This window comes from Rhinolophus hipposideros (assembly GCF_964194185.1).
Source record: "Rhinolophus hipposideros genome assembly, chromosome: 23".
In the NCBI taxonomy this organism is placed as follows: Eukaryota; Metazoa; Chordata; class Mammalia; order Chiroptera; family Rhinolophidae; genus Rhinolophus; species Rhinolophus hipposideros.
Window position 1 is genome coordinate 42118008 of NC_138069.1, and position 20669 is coordinate 42138676.

Genomic DNA, 20669 nt, shown 5'->3' on the forward strand with positions numbered 1-20669 from the left:
GGAGGGTTCTCAGGCAGGAATGGAGCTGCTGAGTTGTTGTTTTATCTGCCCTCTCCTCCGTTTGTCCTTTACTTGGCTTTGGGCCCTGACTGCAACAGTAACCCCTGGGCTCCCTGGCCCTCCACATTATAAGTGGATTTACCTAGTGGGCAGCGTGGGTGGGATGGGATGGGGGAGGGCCAGGTTGAGGTATTCTCATCCCTCCCTCACAATCACAGCTCCCACTGGTGGCCCCATCTCCACCCCTCCAGTGCTCTGGGCCCAACATTCTTCCCTGTCCCAGCCAGTCTCTGGGGCCCCAGTTCCTTCACCTCGCCTACACTGTTCTCGTCAGTTATTCTACAACCGGATCCTCTCATTGCGACCACCTGGGGGTGAAGGGTAAGTAAGGTTCTAAGCTCGAGGTCCAAGGTTCCAAAGCATAGAGACCCACAGGACCAGATAGATGGTGTCACCTGGAAGGTGGCCTGGAGAGAGGTGGGGGAATGGTAGACACTGAGAACAGCAGAGCCCAGTCTCATCCACAGGGGCTAGTCACTTTGCAGGCCCCCAACTAGTGCCCTGCAAACTGTGGGCTCTGCAATGGCAGAACTTCGGATTTTTAAAATCCTTTTACAAGACACCTTCAATTTTTAAGTGTTATTCATTTTAAAACATTTTTAAAACACCAGGAGCCAAACACAGTCATTGTGAGGAGTGAGATTCAGCTGGAGGACAGGCAGCGAGCTGGTGCTGTGGGTTCCGGCAGGCAAAGCTTCGAGCAGCGGCTGTATCCCTCTGTGGACCAGAGGTTGGAGCCCTTTGTGGGCCTGAGCTCACCTGCTGCGGCTGAGGTTCTAGAGGGCAGAAGCTGTTATTTCAGGCAGGTGTAAACCTGCCCTGTCTTGAGGGTTCAAGGTTGGGGCCACTACAGAAAATATAAGGATAATGGTACCAGTGGGAAGGAGCCTGGCCACACCATTCCTGACTGCGGGTGAAGCTAGGCTGAAAGGGGTCACCCATCTTCTGTGGGTGCAAGAGCTCACCATCACACCCCAGATCATAACCTGGGGATGGATGCAGACAGGTTTGGAGGGTTGCGGGTGGCCGGAGTCCACCGACCTCACCTTCTCACAGCCCCTAGGGCGACCTATCGCTTTTCCTTCCCTCTGCTTCCAAGACCTTTCCTTTCCCAGAGGCGGGCCCTCACCATGGTCCTGATCAAGGGTCTCTTCCCGGAGGCTCTTATTGCATTTATTCAGCGACCCCTGGTCCGAGCAATTGCCCTCGTCCACTTTGGGTAACCTACCCCCCCACCCTGTTTACCCAGCATTGGCCCTACATTCACTAGTGGCCCCAGAAGCTGGGCGGGTAAGCTGTGGGCACCTGGGCCCTCCTCTCTTCTCCCCCCCCTAGAGTCCTGATCATCTGCAAGAGACCGCCCACGTCCAGATCTGACGGCATGAGGGCCATAGGGATGGCCTCCACGAGGCCCCATAGGGGTCATCAGCTCTCTCCATTGTCGTGGGACCTGGGGAGGGTCCCCAGGACGGGGTGGGCCCAGCGCCGGTCTGGCACTCAGTGCAGTGCCTGAATGATTGAAGGAGGAAGCCAGGTCGGCTTTGGGGAGGGGGTGCGCTCAGATCCGCTGGACCTCCCGGGGTTCTCCAAGGTCAGGGCAGGGTCCCGGGGATGGGGTCGGGGTTTCGGAGCAGGGCGGTTGCGCCTGGGTCTCCAGGGGTTGGCTGGGGTCTCGAGGTGGGGGACCGGCGTCTGCAGGGACAAGGCCCGGATCGCGGGGCAAGGAGCGCCGGGGTCCGCAGGAGTGGGGTTGCGGATGCGGACGAGCGCCGGGTCCCGGGCCGAGGGCGCAATCGCACGCGGTGCGCTTCCTCCGGCTCCACGCACGCCCCCTCGGGCAGCCGCGCTCGACCCCGCGTGACCGGAAGTGCCCCCCCGTGGGCTCGGGCGGGGCGGGGCCGGCGGCGGCACTTCCGGTGCCCACGCGCCGCCGCCGCGCAGCTACGGGGCCGTCACTTTGTGTAGCGCGGGGCGCGCAGGCCCTGCCTGGCCCCGGCGTCCGGCAGCGGCTTGGTCAGCCCGGCGCTCGTGGTGAGTGGGTGGCGGGGCCGGCGGAAAGCGGCGCGGGCGGCAGGTGCGGCGTGGGCGCGGGCGTGGGGCCGGGGCCGAGCCGCCCCTCGACGCCGGCGCGGGAGGCCGTGGGGAGGCCGCGGCGCGCGGCGGGGCAGACAGGGCCTGGGCCCGCGTGTCGCGGGGTCCGGGCGGCTCGGTAGCCGGGCCTTCGGCGGCCGCGCCCACGCCTGACGCCGCCCGTGTCTCCCCACCGGCCTGCGCGATGGGGCGGGCTCCGACCCCCAGGACCCGTCCAGGCGGGCAGCACGAAGTAGGCGGGCTGGGGAGGACACGCGCGACTCCTCCGGAGGTGCCCGCCACCGTGTGGGCCTGAGGGAGAGTTGCGTCCTGGCCACCCCTGGAGACACACCCATCCAAGAGGGGTTGTCACTGCCAGGGCCTCTGCGGGAGGCCGTGACCCAATGAGCCCTCTGGAGGAATGGAGGTGACGTGACCACCCTCCCTGTGAGCCCCCCCCTCCGCAAGCTTGCTTAGTGACCTTGGGGGCCTTGTCTGGGTCTTCCCTAATGTGCAAATGGAGGCCCCCCCAGTGGGCTGTTACGATGAGTCTTCTAGTGCCTTTAGGCAAGTAGGAGAACCCATCATTGGGATTGGATGGGGTCTGGGCTGCTCCATGTGGCTGCAGAGGTCGGTGAGGGGCTGGCCTTTGGTGGAGGTTGCGGGGGAGCAGGAGGTTCAGGCCCCCATTTGTGCCTGTGTGGTGAGACCCTGGAATTTGGTTTGCTTCAGCAAATGTTGGCAGGTCAGGGGAGCTGCCCAGCGTGGTGAGGGAGCTGGGATGGCCCGTGGATACACGTGCACCAGGAGCAAACCCAGGAGAGTAGTGGAGCTCAAATCTGTGGACCGACAGTGAGGACCCTGGTAGTCAGGGAAGGAAGGCTTCCTGGAGGAGGAAAACCTGGAAGACCTTGAATAACGGGTGTAGTCAGTAAGGCCACCCAGAGGGCAGGAATCCATGTGCACCCACACATTTCCCCTACTTCTCAACTTTTGTGGAGAATTTCTAACAGTTTTCAAACTTTGCCACTTCTTTCTGTACCTGGGGTCCTCCCTTCTCCCTGTGGAGGGCATCCTGTCAGCACCAAGTCTAACTGTCTGCAGCACTGTATCCTAGGGTGCAGCGCGCCAGTGGAGTCACCGGTCTGGGATGACCTGTAGCTTGTGTTGAGGAAGCTGCTTACCTGACCCTCGGTGGCTTCTGCCCTGGAATTGGATGCCAGGAGGCGAACAGAGTGTGTTTCTGGTGGACTGACAGGCTGGAAAGAGAAGAAAGGAGAGTGTGCAGGTTTGGGGGCGCATGCCCAGCACACATCTGGCCTGGGAAAGTCAGAAAGAATGTAGTGTTTAAATTACTGAGGTCCATTTTTCAGAACCATTCTGTGCTGTATTCTGTGTCGGGGTACGTGGGGTGTGTCACTATGCAGCGCCCTCGTCCTATCTGCAGGGTGACCGCCAACCTCCACGGCTGCTGGTCCTTTCCCTTCTCTGGTCACCAGCAGGTACACTTCTTGGGAGAAAAGACTTCAGGCCAAAGCTCCTTGGATACAGAGACTCTCCAGGGCTTCTGGGGTGGCTTCCAGTTGGAAGGACACTCAACAGTAGTCAGTATGTTCTGGAATGTGACAGTGGGGCCAAAAGTCTGAGTTTTAAAAATGTCATGTTCAGCACATTGACTACAGACTTCAATCATTTCTTCAGAAGAATTTCAGCACTTACTCTGTGCCTGGCCTGGGGGGATTCAGAGATGAGCAAAGGGAACCGGTGGCTTTCTGGAGTTGACCATGTATCTTGAAGACAGGCAGTGAGCAGACAGTTCCTAAGTGTGTAAAAAATATGGGTGCTGCAAGGGCAGAGTCCAGGGCACTGTGTGTACCTGGGGCCCAGGGGGCTGCTGCCTCCAGAGGAGGAGCGAGGAAGAGGGGAGGAGAGTTCCAGGGAGAGGGGATGGCACGTGCACAGGTCCTGAGGTGGGACGAGCATGGTCCCACTTTATTCCAAAGCCACGGAGTTTTCTTCTTTTGAGTGTCAGTTCCTGGATACCGCGGCCTGGCCTGTGGGAGTCCACTCTGGGTGGTGGCCAGGCAGGAGGCAGCTTTGCCTGGCTTGGCATGGAGTCTGGCTCAGCCTGAATTTGCAGCCTGAGGCCTGGGTAAGAAAAGCCCTCCTCTGAGCCTGAGGTAGGTAGCAGTTGGAAAACCTCTGCTGAGGATTCTCATTGCCCCGAGTGCTGGGCAGGGCTGCATGCTCCTGGAGGTGGCTAGGATGACACATAGCACATGTTTCTACACCTCAGGCACCTTCACACACCCAGAGAGCTGTGGAGACCGGCTCTGGGAGAGGCTGCAGGCTGGGGTGAATTGCCTCCTAGGCATAGTTCTTTACCTGTGAACTTGAGTTCAGTGGTTATGAATCTAGAATGGGGCTGGAGCCAGTCGGGGAGAGCATAAGGATTGGGACAGAGGGGGCTTCTGGGCACCAGTGTACCCCAACCCCTGGACTTGCACCTTGGCCTCTGGGAGGAGCTACATGAATGCTCTGAGGTCCTGAGCTATTAAAGTGTAGATTTTAAAGCAGCAGCTCAAAACAGTTCAGAAAGTGGGTGTACACTGTCTTATGAGTAGAAAAATGATGAGTTCTGGAGTAAGAGCTAATGCCTGAACAGTTCACCTGGGGGGACCCAGTGGTCTGAACTGTTCTCATGACCCTGGGTGTCTTTCTGCCGATGACCCTGTCCTGTTTTAGGGGTTCTGTGGCAGATTCTCTCCATTGGTAGAGCCATATGAGCTGGGGTGTGCCCAGTTGCCCTGCGCGGCCTGACATTTCAGGATCCTTCTGGGGTTCATGCCCTCATCCCAGGATTCTGGGGTGCTGCATTTGTAGTGGGCTTGGCTCACGTTGGAAATGAACCTGTTCAAGTCTGAGATACTGATGGACCTGTTCTTAGGCTTACACTCAAGAAGGAGCCATAGAAACGGACTCATCGAAACTGTGACTCTGTCCTGCCCTTGGGACTCCACTGGGACCAGTGAAGGACATGCAGCTGGGAGGGAGGAGTGGCCCCAGGGCCCGCGGCATCCCTTCCTGTGTGGCATGGCTGTGTCTCCCCTGAGTGCCTGGGTTGAGCTGGCTGTGACATTGGTCTAAGAGTAGGAGCCTGTAAGCCACCGGGGCTTTGACAATTCACCTCTGAAGATTCTCTGATACCCAAACTTGAAGAGATGTCCCAGGCATTTCATATCAGTTTTGCTGGTCTAGCAATGAACCAGATCTCTGAGCTCTTCCTACTGAGCTCTTTCCAAATGTCCTGGACGGAGTGAGGGGCAAGGGAGACGCAGAACGTAATGCCGGGGTGTCCAAACTTTTTTCAACGTTTTTTACCAAGGGCCGTATGCAGTAAAATACACAAACAGCCGGGCCACTCACTCGAGGTGAAGTACGTATTGCCTCACCTGGTTTATTTAAGTAAACTAAATATATTTTGGGAATTTGCTGCGGGCCAATTAAAAATGGATTGCGGTTGGCCCGCAGGCTGCAGTTTGGACACCCCTGGCGTAATGCATACCCAGGGCCTCTTCTCTGCTGCCCCTTGCAGGAGGCAGCCTGACCTGCTGGCTGCCCAGGGTAGGTTGCACCTATCACCTCTGCCCTGTATCCCACCCTGTCTTACTTCTCACCTGTGCACAGCCTGCCCGTGCATAGATCTCTTCTCTGACATCCCTTGCTAGGCTGAGTTCGTGCATATTGAGAGCTGGGGGAGCTCCTCCTACCTAGCAGATGGACTGTTCCTTGCAGGCCACACTCACCCCTTTCAGCTAAACTCAGGCCATCCTCGGGCCATGCTGCTTGGTCCTTGAGGATAAAGACCTGGGATGAACCCCTGATTTACTCCCAGCAGTCCACCCCGTGTGCAGTTGCTGGCAGGGAAGAGCTGAGACCACATAACGGAGAGGGGCTGTTTGGGCAGCTTATATGCAGACAGAATGTCTTGTTGTGTCACATGAGATCATGCAGAGCTCCAGTCCTGCCCTCACTGCACAGTGGGTGCAGTACACCCTGCGTCCCACCTGCCGGCGCGAGGCCCGTGCTGGGCCTGCTCATCACAGCCTCTCGTCTGTTCCAGGCCGAGCTGAGGCTTCCGTCCAGAGAACATGGCAGCCCTTCACACGGCTCCAGACTCTCCAGCCGCCCAGCTGGAGAGCGCAGAGGACAGCTCGGAATGTGATCCTGACCAGGAGGAAGAGGAGGAAGACAAAAGGGAAGAGGTGGAAGAGAGAGAGGAGGAGGAGGAGACAGTAGGGGAAGCCGCGGAAGACGAGCTGGATGTGGACAGGGGCCAGGTGGAGGTGGAGCTGCAGGAGGACGAGGACGTGCAGGTGGTGCCGGCGGACACGCAGAGTCCAGGGTTGGGGACCCAGGAGCGCCTTTGCCGCGGGGGTGATGCCAGGTTCCCAGTTCTTCAGGAACCGGGTAAGAAAAAGCTGGCGCTGGGGGAGGGAAGGGAGGTGGGGGCTTGGTGGGCAGGCCCGGAGAGCTGTGTGGCCCCGTAGGGAGGAGCCGGGCCTGGGACATCAGGGACCAGGCTTTGAAATGGGCAGTGGCCGGGAGCTCCTGACCATGCTTGCTGAATGGGCAGAGGTGGCCTGGCAGCAAGGCCCGACGCCGAAGGCAGCTGTCTCCTAAGAGATCTTTCCCCTCAGCCCTGCAGGCTTCCCAGGTCCCAGCCCTGCCTAGGGAGGAGAACCTGCACGACGAGGACGACGAGGAGGAGGGCGAGGAGGAGGATGAGGAGGAAGATTTCCTGGCAGCTGGGTCTCAGGTGAGCGGCCTTGTCGTTTGGAGCTCGGTTAACCAGGCAGGGTTTCCCCAGGGTGCTTGCCCCCTGCTGCTCTGGAGACCCCTGCAGGCAGGGCAGCAGCACTTCGGTCCTCAGGCCCAGGCCACAGCTGCAGGAAGCTCTGGGCGTCTCCAGCCCCCGAGCCATGGGATGTGGTTCCACTCTCCTGGGGCCCACCCTTCCCACGCCACTGCAATGTGTGGGTCACGTGGCCCACCACCCACTCACCTGCACTGTGCAGTTCCTTCAGAGGCCTGGCTCTCCCCCAAGGGAGTGCTGTGCCCCTTGCCTGGAGTGCTTGCCACCTGCTGAGCCATCAGATCCAGCATCAGCGCACACACTCGATTTAGTTGGTGCCACCTGTACACCCAGCCATGGGCCCTCACATTACTGACGTGACCTCTGGCTTGAGCCAGACAGTGAAGTAGAGGGGACACTGCAGCCATGTAGCACGGCGTGGGGGTTGGGGCTTCGCTGTCCCCTGACGTACGTGTGAACCCTGGCTCTGTCCCGTGTGGGCTGGTGTTTGCCCTCTCGGAGCTTGGGTCCCTAGTCTCAGAGTGGGAATGGGGTCCCTGCCTCACAGGGCTGCAGCCAGGCCAGGAAGCCCCCAGTACAGGTGGGCATTTGTAGGCCCTCTGGTATGGCGTGTTGGGCTGTGTCCCCATGCGCTCCATGTTGCAGGGCCACGGTCAGTCCCTTAAGGTAATCTTCGTAGCTCCCTTTGTAGGCCCCATCTCTCACCTGGGCAGTTTAGAGCAGTGAGCAGGGCTCTGTGTTTTCCAGGGGCTGGTGACCTTTGAAGATGTGGCTGTGTACTTCTCCCTGGAGGAGTGGGAAAGGCTGGACCCAGACCAGAGGGACCTCTACAAGGAAGTCATGCAGGAGAACTATGGGATCCTGGTGTCCTTGGGTAAGCAGGGCCTTTTGTGCCGAGGCCTCCTGGTGCAATTGATGTCTGAGAGGGTGGCTTCTGGAGCCCCAAGGTCTTGGAGAAGGGGATGCTGGGGCCAGCTCACCTCCCAGGAAGCCCCAGGGATTGGGATAACCGTGCTTCTGGGTGGGGGTATGTCCTGGGGGCCCCACTGTACCCAGCAGTGCTGTGAGCCAGGTAGACACTCCCCAGAGACCTTGAGGGGTGAGGAGTCAGGTGATGGATGAAAATGTGGAGAGGCTTGGCAGGAGAGCCACAGGTGTCAGGGCAAGGCTCTAGAAAGAAAGGAATGTGGAATTTTCCAGAGGGGTGTAGGGAAATGGGAGTGCTGGTCCTGGAAAAGATGACGAGGAGAGAGGTGTGAGGGCCGGCCTGCGGGAGCAGCCCCGCAGCTGCCCTCGGTTTTTCTCCATGGCAGGATACCCAATCCCCAAGCCCGAGCTGATCTCCCGGCTGGAACAAGGAGAGGAACCGTGGGTCCCAGATAGCCCCCGTCCTGAGGAGGGAGACATTGTCACTGGCGTCTACACAGGTGAGCATGAGACAGAATCTTGGGGGGGTTTCTGCCAACACAGCTCTGCAGAGCTTTGCCAGATTTCGGCCTCGGCTGCCGCCTGGTATCAGTGGTCTGGGCTGCGGGATGGGCTTCGTGGAGATAGTGTGGCCGCCATGGGCTAACCTCGGCCTTTCTGGGCTACCTCCTCTTGGTCCCAGTTTATGGAGACCCGAGCACTGGGAGGTCCCTAGAGAATCTAGAGATTCCTCTTAGGAGCCTTTAAAAATGATCCTCGGTCCTCACTTTGAAAGCTCTGCATGTTTTTTGTAAGTGAGGGCTCAGAGGGGCTAACAGACGATGGCCCAAGTGCCAGCAGACTGTGGGTCCTGGCAGTGTTTTAGCCAGTCCAGTGGCTTCTCCACCCATTTGACCACCTCTGAATAAAGGGTCCCCCTCAGCCTTCCCTCCTCTCCCAGGAAGGTCCCGGGAAAAGGCCCCTGGCCTGGGTGGGCAGCTCTGGGCCTTCCAGAGAGATTTTGGGAAGATGTGTACAGGAAGCGCTCAGGGTGGCAGATGTCTCCAAAGACCTGGGACCTGGTTCTGGTTCTGTTCCTCCCACTGTCTGAGCCTCACTTTACTCGTCTGGAGAATAAAGAATTTGAACTAAACCTGTAGTTTCCAACCTGAGGACGTCGGCCTATTGGATCTGTGGAGGTGCCTCATGGAGGTCTGTGAGTTATTCTCAGTGTTTCAGAAGGTTCAGTGGAGGCCCTCGCACACTAGGTATATTTGGCTTTGGGCTGGAGTGATGCCAGCCTAGTGAGGGGCACTGGATATCTCATGCCAAGCACGTGCCTGGATAGACTTGGAGCAGCGTATTGATGTGTTTTAAAATAAAAATACAGAAAAACACAGAAAGTGCCATGCCTATGTGTGTACTCTTGAGAGTATTTTCCCACATACTGTTTATCCTCATAACAGCCCTGGGGAAGAGCAGGGGAGGGATTCTTAGTCTCATCTTGCAGATGAGGAGACTGACTTGGCCTCAGTGGGCTCAGCTCAGGCCTCATGTTCCATGTGTTGCAGGATGGCCTGTCTGCCTGGGTATCCACATTCTCTGGGACCCTTTTGGAATCTTTCCTGGGCTTCAGAGTCGGGAGGGCTCTGACCAGCAAGAAAGTTCGCTGTTGCCTCCAAGATGAGACTGGAATGTCAGTGACGTGTCCAGAGGGTCTTAGAGGGACTCATGCCTTGTTAATGGGCATGTCTCAGAAATGCCACCTGGAGGTGAAGGGGCCACAGGCTGGCCTTGGCCTGTCTTGTCATGGGGATAGTACTCCCAGTTCTCCATGCTCGTTGGAGGGTGCTGGGCTAGAGCCACATTGTGCCCTGTGAACCTGGCTGGGGGCTGGCTAGCTGGGCCGGTCACGGTGTCCGGCTCATGGGTCTGAAATGCTCCCCGACTCCTCACCCCCGGCCCTGACCTCCTGCAGAGCCCGAGGTGGCTGCAGGATCCCAGCATGTGTCATCTGTCTGCTGGGGGCACACAACAGCAAAGGCTGTGGTCACTGCAGAGTGAGTGCATCGGAGGTCCTCCTTAACTAACTGGCCTGTCTGCTAAATGGCCTCCCTCCCCTCCCCCACATTCACTGCTGTGCAGCTGAGCTAGTTGGGGATTGTTGGGTCTGGGCAGGACAGACGCTAACTGTTCTGAGCCCGGCAGAGTTTCTGTGTTTCTAAATTGTAGCCTTGCGGAACACAAGTGTATGCCTTTCTTGTGCTTCTTGACAAATTGGGCCACATATAAGGACTAGATTCTGGTCGGATTCTCCCACGCGGGTGCCCGGCCACCTCCCCGGTGCTGACTGGAAGCCTGCCGCCGTACTGTCCTTCCAGCTCCTCGCCTCTTGGCTGACCCCACCTCTTGCCTGCCGCCTTTCTCCTCACCCGGGTTAGAGGGCAGCGTCCCACCCTCCCTTGCAAATGCCCCTTATAGTCACCAGGCAGATCCCTGCCCCAGGCTGAATCCAGTTGCTTCCCATTCCACATCTACACTGAGCAGGGATACAGCTGGAGAAAAGCGTGCCCTCACCCCCCGCTCAGCAGATCAGGGGTACAGGTATGCTCGGCATGTGGCCACAGGGCCCTTGCATTAGTGCCCGGGTATGGCACCTCCTGGAAGTGCCTTGGGGCTCTGCTGACTGGTTGGCCCCTGGGATTGTCATGAGGCCTCAGAGCACCGGGCTCGGCCTAGCTGGTCATCACCCAGGGTCAGAGTCCTTAGGAGCAAATGTCTCAGGGTGATGAAATGCCAGCTCTCACTCCCCACGGCCTACTTCTCTGCTCTCTCCTGTGGGTTCTGGAAGCAGCAGCCATGTCTGACCGCCTGGGCCAGTGGTAAGAACCCATGCCCCTTTTTCAGAGCGTCCTCTCTGCCCTGGCTCAGGTCTCTCAGGTTGACCTGATACGTCCTCACGTGGCTCCAGAACAGGTTTGGATCTAAGCGTCAGCAAAGTCCTTTTGAACTCTCTCCGTCACAGCCTGGGTTACCTGGGTATCCCCACTGCAGGAGCCAGAGCTCCTGACCCTGGGTCACTTTGGTGGTAAATGACTAGGGAACAGAGCGTGGCCTTGGGCAGACTGGTCTCCCGTGGGTCCCCTCCAGTGGCCATGCTACTTCTTGACATCTTGTGTTGGAGTGCAGCCAGGTCCGACTGCCCAGGGGCCTGGGTGCCCCCTCGCTCAGTGTCAGCGGTGGCCTTTACCACCCTGCTGCACATTTCGTGTTGCTCATTCTTGGGCAAGCAGCCATGCCAGCTCCAGAGCTAGTGATGAGCTCCACGAGGTTTCCTCCCAGGATTGGTCCCCTTTGCAGAGCCCACCATTGCTCACAGGCTGAAGTGGGACAGGGCAAGGGCTCATCTTCCCAGTCCAGGAGGCTTCCTGCTGCCCTCAGAGCCCAAGGAAGAGGTGTTATGGATGAGCCGTTGGGACCCTGCTCACTCCTCCCAGCTTCTCATCCAGGAGGTGCTCACTGACCTTTGGCTAGGTCCCAGGGTGCACACTCACCCCACTAAAACATGTACTTGTTCCCCAGCTTGAATCCCCCTGCCTTAGGGAGTCTCACATTAAAACTACTCAAGTCCCTCACCAGTTTAGAGGTAGAATCCTTTTTGAGACTCACTGAAAGGACTCCCAGCTGACCTGACCAGCAGCGCAAACTCCTGTCCTCCACTGTCCCCTCTTCGCCCTCTGGGGATGGTCCAGCCGTCACAGTGACGAGGAGCTGGGCCTTTTCTGTGCCGTTTGAGGGCATAACCACTTCATGTCACTCACTTGTGGCCGTGGGTGGCAGTTGGAGGTAAACTCAGCTTAATAACAGGAAACTTTTAATGAAAGCTTATTTTTACTATAATAGTATATTACTAAGTAGAAAGTGTTGCAAAGTGTGAAAAAAATAAAACCACCCATTTAAAAAAATTTTTATTGGAGAATATTGGGGAACAGTGTATTTCTCCAGGGCCCATCAGCTCCAAGTTGTCCTTCAATCTAGTTGTGGAGGACGCAGCTCAGCTCTAAGTCCAGTCGCCATTTTCAATCTTTAGCTGCAGGGGGGTGCAGCCCACCATCCAATGCGGGAATTGAACCGGCAACCTTGTTATTGAGAGCTCACGCTCTAACCAACTGAGCCATCCAGCTGCCCCTCTGGAAGCTCAGCAGCAGCTTGTTGTCTTCAATCTAGTTGTGGAGGGCGCAGCTCACTGGTCCATGTGGGAATTGAACCGGCAACCCTTTTGTTTAGAGATTGTTCTCTAACAAACTGAACCATACGGCCACCCAAAAACCACCCATTTTTGCATTCCTTTACATGATACATGTTTTTTTCATAGTTGAAGCCATGCCCTTGCAGTTCTGTGCCTGGCTTTATTTCCCTCAGCACTGTGCTTTGTTTCCCCATGTCACTATGTCACCATATATGCAGAATGCCATACAGAACACAGGACAGGGGCTTAGGAGGGGTCGGAGGCTCACCCACCCTTCCCTCTGGGACAGGACTCAGTGATGCAGGCTTCCCCGCGAGGCTGACCCTGGTCTCAGCCCTGATCATGGACATGGGTGGGGTGGGTGAGAGGGTTCCTACATCTGTTTTAGTAACTTGAACCTTCCAGAGGCTAGAATCCTAAGGCTGGGCTACAGCATGATGGGCAACCACCGTGGACAGACAGCACAAAGGGTATATGAGGAAGCATGCAGGTGCTTTGCAACACCTGGACCTATGGGCCAGGCATGTTCCCTCTATTCCCTGTATAACTTAGTGCTTGCTCCATAAATAATTGTTCTCTCCCGGGTGAATCATGATGGCAGGCATAGCAGCACTCCCATTTTATAAACTGGGAAACCCTACAGACCTGATCTCATATCCACGCTCTGCTCTGCTCTGCTCTGCTCTGCTCTGCTCTGAAAGGAGAAGTCAGGTGTGGCTTGGAGGAGGGACAGAACAGCAGGAACTTGAGGGTCCTTGTCCTTTTGTGATGGGAAGTGGCTTGCAGCTCACTGTCAGTCTGAGCCAACTTGGGACAATTTCCCAAATACATAGCTCAGGAAAAGCCAGGCTGGGGGACAGCTTAGCAGGGAAGCCTGGGCTTTGCTCACCCAGTTGCTGGAGCCTCAGGGTGAGTGCAGAGAGCTCCTGGTCTCCTTTCCTGGTTCTGCTCTGGGGTTGCAGGGGACACCTCTGGCTGCTGACCAACCTGAGGCTGGTGGAGAAGAACCTAGAGAGGGAGCGATGCTGAGCAAAGCTTAGGTGCTTATAGGTCCAGGTACTCAGCAGCCAGGTTCCCGGAAGCCACGGTCTCCTGGGGCAGGAGCCTGCAAGGGGCTGCTGTCAGGGCCTCTTTTCACCTGTCTTCTGGCCTTGCCTTGTCGCCTTCAGGAGCCTGGTTCTGGACTGACGACATAGAGGACCACGAAGAAGAAGACGATGAGGACTTCCTGGCAGAGGTGGCCGAGGAGGAGAACGAACCCCCGGGGCTGTGGTCAGCAGCTTACGGCGTGGGGGATGTGCCTGGCACGTGGGGCCCCGATGACTCGGATTCGGCGCAGACTCCGGAGGGCTGGGGGCCTGACCCAGGCGGCCTCGAGGCCCTGTCTGAGGGGTCGGAGATGAAGCCTTTCCTGCCGGTCCGGGAGCCAGGCGCGAACCTGCTGGCGCCCTGGGCATTTCCAGCGGAGGTGGCTGCCCCAGCCGGGAGGCCCGAAACCACATGCGATGTGTGCGGCAAAGTGTTTCCGCACCGGTCTCGGCTGGCCAAGCACCAGCGCTACCACGCGGCCGTCAAGCCCTTCGGCTGCGATGAGTGTGGCAAGGGCTTCGTGTACCGCTCGCACCTAGCCATCCACCAGCGCACGCACACCGGTGAGAAGCCCTTCCCTTGCCCAGACTGTGGCAAGCGCTTCGTCTACAAGTCGCACCTGGTCACGCACCGGCGCATCCACACTGGCGAGAGGCCCTACCGCTGCGCCTTCTGCGGCGCGGGCTTTGGGCGCCGCTCCTACCTGGTCACGCATCAGCGCACGCACACGGGCGAGCGGCCCTACCCGTGCCCACACTGCGGCCGCAGTTTCAGCCAGAGTTCGGCACTCGCGCGGCACCAGGCTGTGCACACAGCCGACCGGCCGCACTGCTGCCCCGACTGCGGCCAGGCCTTCCGCCTCCGTGCTGACTTCCAGCGCCACCGGCGCGGTGGCGGCTGCGCGGAGCCTGGCAGTGACGGCCCTCCGCGGGAGCCCTGCGACACAGTGCCCGCAGCGGGGCCCGAGGAGGCCGAGGCCGAACCCGGGCCCGAGGGCGCTGAGACCCGTGGAGCAGACAGAGAAGGCGAGGCCGAGGCGAGAGAGGAGGTTTCCGCGGCAGCAGAGGCGCCCGCCCCCAGGGGCAAGGAGGACCCCGAGCCGGACAGGCCTTTCCTCGAGCTGGGTAACGGCCTGGGGGAGGGCGAAGGTCCTTCCTCGCACTCGTTGGGCTTCCACTTTCCCGTGCATCCCAAGTCTTGGCTCCACCCGGACGGTTTCCCGATCCTGGGCCTTCCAGACTTCGGGGAGCGGCTGCCGGCCGACAGGCGCCCCCTGTCGGGACCTCTGGGGGGCCGGCTCTCCCTGGTGGAGGGCGCAGGGCTAGCCTGCGACCCTTTTGGCGGCACGGGCGGGCCCGGGGGCGTTGGTGGCGGGCTGCACGCCTTCGGGCCTGCCGTCGGTGGGCTGCTGGCTGAGCCGGCCCCTGCCGCGCTGGCCGAAGAGGAGAGCCCATGGATCTGCTCGGACTGTGGCAAGACTTTCGGACGCCGCGCCGCGCTGGCCAAGCACCAGCGCTACCACGCGGGTGAGCGGCCGCACCGCTGCTCCGACTGCGGCAAGAGCTTCGTGTACGGTTCCCACCTGGCGCGCCACCGGCGCACGCACACGGGCGAGCGGCCCTTCCCCTGCCCCGAGTGCGGCGCGCGCTTTGCCCGCGGCTCGCATCTGGCGGCGCACGTACGTGGCCACACCGGCGAGAAGCCCTTTGTGTGCGGCGTGTGTGGCGCGGGCTTCAGCAGGCGCGCGCACCTGACGGCGCACGGGCGCGCGCACACGGGCGAGCGGCCCTACGCGTGCGGTGAGTGCGGCCGGCGCTTCGGGCAGAGCGCGGCGCTGACGCGGCACCAGTGGGCACACGCCGAGGAGAAGCCGCACCGCTGCCCCGACTGCGGCAAGGGCTTCGGCCACAGCTCGGACTTCAAGCGGCACCGGCGCACGCACACGGGCGAGAAGCCCTTCCGCTGCTCCGACTGCGGCCGCGGCTTCGCGCAGCGCTCCAACCTGGCCAAACACCGGCGCGGCCACACAGGCGAACGGCCCTTCCCCTGCCCCGAGTGCGGCAAGCGCTTCTCGCAGCGCTCGGTGCTGGTCACACATCAGCGCACGCACACGGGCGAGCGGCCCTACGCCTGCGCCAACTGTGGCCGCCGCTTCTCGCAGAGCTCGCACCTGCTCACCCACATGAAGACGCACCGCAGCGCGGCGGGCGCGCCCGGCCCCTCGCCCGGGCCCTCCGCACCCAAGGCGGAGGCTCCCGCCAAGGTGCCAGCTGGCGCGAGCGCGGGCGCCGGGCCGGGGGATCGAGGCAGCACTCTGCTGGAGTTCGCGGGCGGAACGAGCTTTGGCTCTGAGCACACGGCCGCGTTCGAGGGGCCGTCAGGCGCCTACGAGGAGAGCGTCCTGTGAGCGCCCGAGGCCGACGGAGGCGCAGCCCGCCGGGCCACCGACTCCTCCCCGGGGTGACCAGGGCTCCGGCTGCTGCGCGCCGGCCCCTGCTCCTCTGGCGGGGCTGAGGGCCCCAGTCTTGGTGCGGTGCCTTCCCTCAGCCCCCGGCCTCGGGCTTCCCTGCTGCCCGGCCACCCAGCTCCCACAGCCATGTAGAGGTCACGCGGGGAGAAGAGAGCCGAGCAAACGAGGCGAGGGCCGGACTGGTCACCCCGACAAACACTGCCACATCCCTGGGTCGGTGCTTTGAAGCCAAGCGGTAGGGATGGCAAGCGATGTTATTTATTTTACTTGGATTCTGACTTGGGTGGCCCGCGGGACAGGTGGCCGATGAATTTGTAACAGGGATTCACGGCGAGGTGGAAGCCCTTGCGCCACGGGAGGGTGGGTGGCGGAGGGCGGAGCCTCGGCCACTTCCGGTGGGTTTGCTGCCGGCGTTGCCATCCCTCAGTGGAAGACTGAGGGACCTTCTGGTCGTTTGAGTACACCCGGGGTGTTTTAAGGACTGTGCGCGTGGGGAAGCAGGGGAAGCCTTGTGAGTTTCCAAAGGACAGTGTGCCTCCCTACCCGAGGGCATGGAGGTGCAACTGGGAAAGCTTTGATTCCGACTCGACTGGGGGTATTTATTTCCATTTCCTGAAAGACGTGAGAATCGGGGAGGAGGAGCAAACGCCAGAAACCAAATCTGTGGCCCCGGACTGGGGGGTCGCAGGTGTTCACCTGTCCTGAGGGAATTTGAAGCCTTACTCTCTGGAGTCACCCACGCTCCTCACCCACTTGAGCACCGACGTGGGCCAGGTGCTCGCCACGCTGAGCGGTTTTAGTCTCAGCCTCCCCTTTGACTCCTTTGGTACTCACCTTCCGCGTTGGAGGTGGCACACTCAGAGATCCTCGGGGGCCCCGAGCCCCAGCCTTCACCCCCCTGGGCTGCCTGCCACCTCTCCTGGAGCAGGTGGATACGTGGGGCCCTGCTCTTCTAAGGCCCACGCTCATTTAGATTTAATAACCAAGTGTAAAGTGACTAAGGTTGGTGGCAGGATCATTTCTCACATCCTATAATCAGGGCTCTATGACACCTGCAGGTCCTTTTAACTCTGCTTCTGTCACTTTTCTACACTGGAAGCAGGCAGTGTTTCTGTTTAATTTCCCATGTCACAGACTGGGCAGTCTGCACAGTCGCGGTCCACTGCTGGGGGTGAGGGCCTGAACCCATGGCTCATGACAAACCAAACACCCAACTATGCAAGGCCTGCACCTGGCCGGCACCACACCCTCTAGGCTGGGCCATTGGGAACCACGGGGCGGGCAGCCGAGGCATCACATATGTGAGACCCACTCCTCCCTTAATGCCTCTTTGGCCAGTGTGAGTGGGGCCAGAAAACCGATTCTGAAGCAACTACATTCCCTTTTAGACCTAGTTCCTTCTGTTTTAGTATAGACATGGCCTTGGGGCCTGAGAGCCAGCAGCCAGGCTGCTAGGGGCTGGGGGTAGGAGGCACAGTAGTCGGTGGGTGGGAGGAGGGCCTGGATGGTGGTGGTAAGAATTAGCCTGGCTGGGTCAGGGGTTGGGGTGGGGTGGTGAGGAGTGCTGGGGTCCCGGTCTCCATCTCCTCTCCCCATGGGACAGGATCCTCAGAAAGGGCCAAAGGCAAGGTGGGCTGGCCCCTCATGGCCGGGGTCTGGCTCTTTGCTGTCACTCCTGGCACGCCCCTCGAGTGCATGCCTTTGGTGCCCCTCCTGGGCCCAGCTGCTTCTGCCCTGCCCCATCTGTTGGCAGGAGGACCTAGCTTTAATAAAGACGAGAAACGAGCTTTCTGACTGCATTCCGTGTTGTTGCTGCTCCTCTGTGCCCTCAGGGAGGCGCTGCAAGGCCTCAGGCCCATCTTGTTTCTGCAAACATTTTTTAGGAGTTTCTCTTTTAGGAAACCAGACTTGATCTGTGAGGAGTCAGCCCATGAGCTTGGCCCCTGCTGCCTCAGTGAGCAAGGCTTTCCCCAGCAGGCCACGCCCACTGCCACATACTCTGTAATCCACTCACCTTTAAGGGGACATTCTTGTGTTTGGGATTGTTTTGGCCAGCCTTCCCCTGGTCCCCTTCCTGGTGGTCCAGAAACGTGCCTGAGTCACAAACCCCTCCTCAGAAGCCCCAATACCGTGTGGGTTTGTCCAGGCTCACCTGCTCTGTAACAGAGCAAAGCGTACCTCCCCAGGGCCCCACTTACCTTTGAGCTGATTTATTGACTTCTCACTACATGGTGTCCCCACGACCAGATCTGACCCTCCCATCCTTTCCCCATGGGTTTGAAAAATATGAACTGTGAAGTAAACACTTCTCAAATGTGATTTGGAAGCATCAGAACAGAACCCAGTATTTCAGATTGTTTAAAAAGACAGGCTTTGTGTGGCAGATGGATGTTAAGACCTAGTTAAAAAGCATGGCCTTGAGGATCTTAAAAATCTATTCAGAAAAACGAAATTAGTCCCTGATAGAGCTTACAATTGTCCAGCCAAATAGTTTTGAATTTGGTGGGGGGTAACCCCAATCCTGATGGTCACTGAAAAAAAGACAGCCTTCCTGGTTTTGAGAGGACTTCTGAATTTCTGGAGTCCTCATTCATTCCACAAATGCCAGTTTAGCACCTCCTATCAGTACCAAGGAGGAATGGAAGCCCCCAGTGACCTGTGAGATGTGACCCTTGAAAGGTACTTCGAGGATCATGAGGCCCTGAGCACCCCTCTTGCCTCCACCTACGTTTGTTGTTTTCCTGTTTCTCTATTGCTCACATTTCCCCAACCTCTTTGCTCCTGACCCTTTCACTTAATCTCTTCAAACATTTCCTTCTAACCCTTTTCCTTTCTCTAATTGGCTACATATGGAATAAAGTATTTTGAAATTTTTAGTTATATTTATTAAATAAAGCTTTATGATCCTTGTTCATTATTTAATTTTTTTCCTGATTATAAAATACATTCTAGTTGTAAGAATTCCAACAGTACAAAAGTGTGTCAAATACACTTTTCATCTAAAGAGTCATACCACAAGCAGCCATCAGACACCAGGGTTGCTGCAGGGGGTGTGGGAGCACATTTCTTCTATGTACATAGAAATGTTTTCAAACTAGGGACATTCTTCACATATCCTTCTGCAACTTGCTTTTTTCATTCAACAATATGTTAGGACAGTGTTTCATACCTGACACAGCTACTTCACTCATTTTAACTGTCCCATCACAGCATTTCATTGTATGCATGTACCATAATTTATGTAACTACTCCTCTGCAAATGGGTGTTTGGCTGTTTCCAACTTGTCACTATTACAAACAATTCTGCAATGTAGATTCTTGTACATCTGTATTTGTGCAGTTATGCAGACTTTTCATACATCTGTTTATGCTATATAAAGTCCTGGAAGTAATGTTGTTGGGTCAAAGGAAATGCATATTGGAATTTTTGGATATAACTACATTGCCACCAAGAAAGGCTAACTCCAGTCCAACAGCATATTCACCAGTGCGGTGACAAAGTGTTGGTGGTCCATGTCTTCACCAACACGGGGCATCAACAATCAGTTTAATCTTTGCTTTGTTCTTCTTACAGAGAGGTGAATGGTTTGCATTTCTCCGTTCCTTTTTAACATGTAGATAGCTTACAGTATTTAAGAAACTCGTGGCGTTTGCCCAGGTATTTCCGTGGCTGTGGTTATATAATATCCCCACCCCACCCAAGTTAATAGCTTCCTTACTTTCTGGTATGACAAGATGTCCCAGGCTCACCTTGAAACTTTCCTACCGCAAACCTCTAGTCACTCAGTTCTCCAAGGAGCCCTGATTCCTTTAGTGGGAAATGATTTGCACAGACCACAAGTATGCTGGGGTGCCCAATGCAATTGAGTTGATTCTTTTTCCCTAAGGAAAAAATCATTTCCCAGCTAGAATTCTATATCCAGCCAAGCTATTCTTCTAGTTATGAGGACCAATCATGCTATGTTTAGACATGCAAGAATTCAGAAAATTTACCATCTGTTAAACAATTCTTAGCAGGCATATCAGAAAATAAAAGACAACCAAGAGGAAGATTCAGGATGTTGGAAATAACGGAGCCAGTCCAGGAGAAAACTGTCCAGGACGACAGCCGTGCATCAGTGTGATCTGAGCAAGAGGGTGAGCAGCTTCAGGAAGTAGGTCTTGGTGGAACAGGGGAACCTGCAGAGTAGAAAATAGGGCTGAGAGGTTGGGCATGGAAGAGCAGAGCTGTGGCAAAAGGCAGGTCAGAAGGTAAAAACTGACCTCAGCTTGAACAGCGAATGGGGCATCTTAGGACCAATAAGTGAACTATCTTCACGCACAACTTGTCAGGGAGAAACCAGGGTCTTGCTCCCACCTTGAGACAGTGAATGTTGATATCCACGTCTGATGGCTGAAGTGACCACTGTGAAGCTCTGTGCAGTTTTTGTTCTGTAATTTTTTAAAACTTTGAAGTTACGTCTTCATTTTTATCTTTGACCATACTGAATATACTTAATTAAGTTCCTGCCATATAGTTTCATAAACATAATTTCTATCTGGAGTGAAGTCATGCTTTGATTGGTAAATCTGTTTGTTGTTTTTCTTGGCATTAGACTTCTTCATATTTTGGAAACCTACTTTGTAGGAAGGCTCATTTTGAGTAGAAGAGTTGTTTATTTTTTTGGCTAGTGTTAAGGTTTCATTCTCTCTCTCCCCCTGTCCAGCAGTCCAGCAGTTGCTTTTTTGGTGAGTGTTTAGGTTTCATTCTCTTTCCCCCTGTTCAACAGTCCAGCTATTGTTGGTTGGACTGTAGTAACCAAGATATGTGATAACAGTGCACTGAGATGCTGCTCCGGGATGAAACCAGGTGTGTTGCAGGCCCAGGGAAGGAGGCAGCACGTGTCTGGGCTGGACTCCTGGTTGGGAAGCTGGCTCTTGGTCCCCTTCAGCCACCTCCCTAGGTCCTC

The 20669-nt window shown here is 57.2% G+C and overlaps 1 protein-coding gene across 3 annotated transcripts; it reads left to right on the forward strand.

The window, feature by feature from the left end:
- The first annotated feature begins 1954 nt into the window (after positions 1-1954).
- Positions 1955-19771, forward strand: ZNF316 (zinc finger protein 316). 3 transcript variants are annotated; one of them, XR_013992388.1, is made up of 7 exons: positions 1955-2091; positions 6254-6600; positions 6831-6949; positions 7754-7880; positions 8320-8433; positions 13331-15955; positions 19735-19771. XR_013992388.1 is itself a non-coding variant. In XM_081035529.1 (6 exons), exons 2-6 carry the CDS (start codon positions 6282-6284, stop codon positions 15655-15657), a joined length of 3006 nt encoding a protein of 1001 aa, XP_080891655.1. In that variant the 5' UTR covers positions 1955-2091; positions 6254-6281; the 3' UTR covers positions 15658-18839. The 3 variants fall into 3 exon arrangements, 2 of the variants coding, with proteins under 2 accessions (XP_080891655.1, XP_080891656.1); XM_081035529.1 differs by lacking the exon at positions 19735-19771 and having other exon boundaries at positions 13331-18839; XM_081035530.1 differs by lacking the exons at positions 1955-2091; positions 19735-19771 and adding an exon at positions 2546-2557 and having other exon boundaries at positions 13331-18839.
- Positions 19772-20669: the final 898 nt, after the last annotated feature.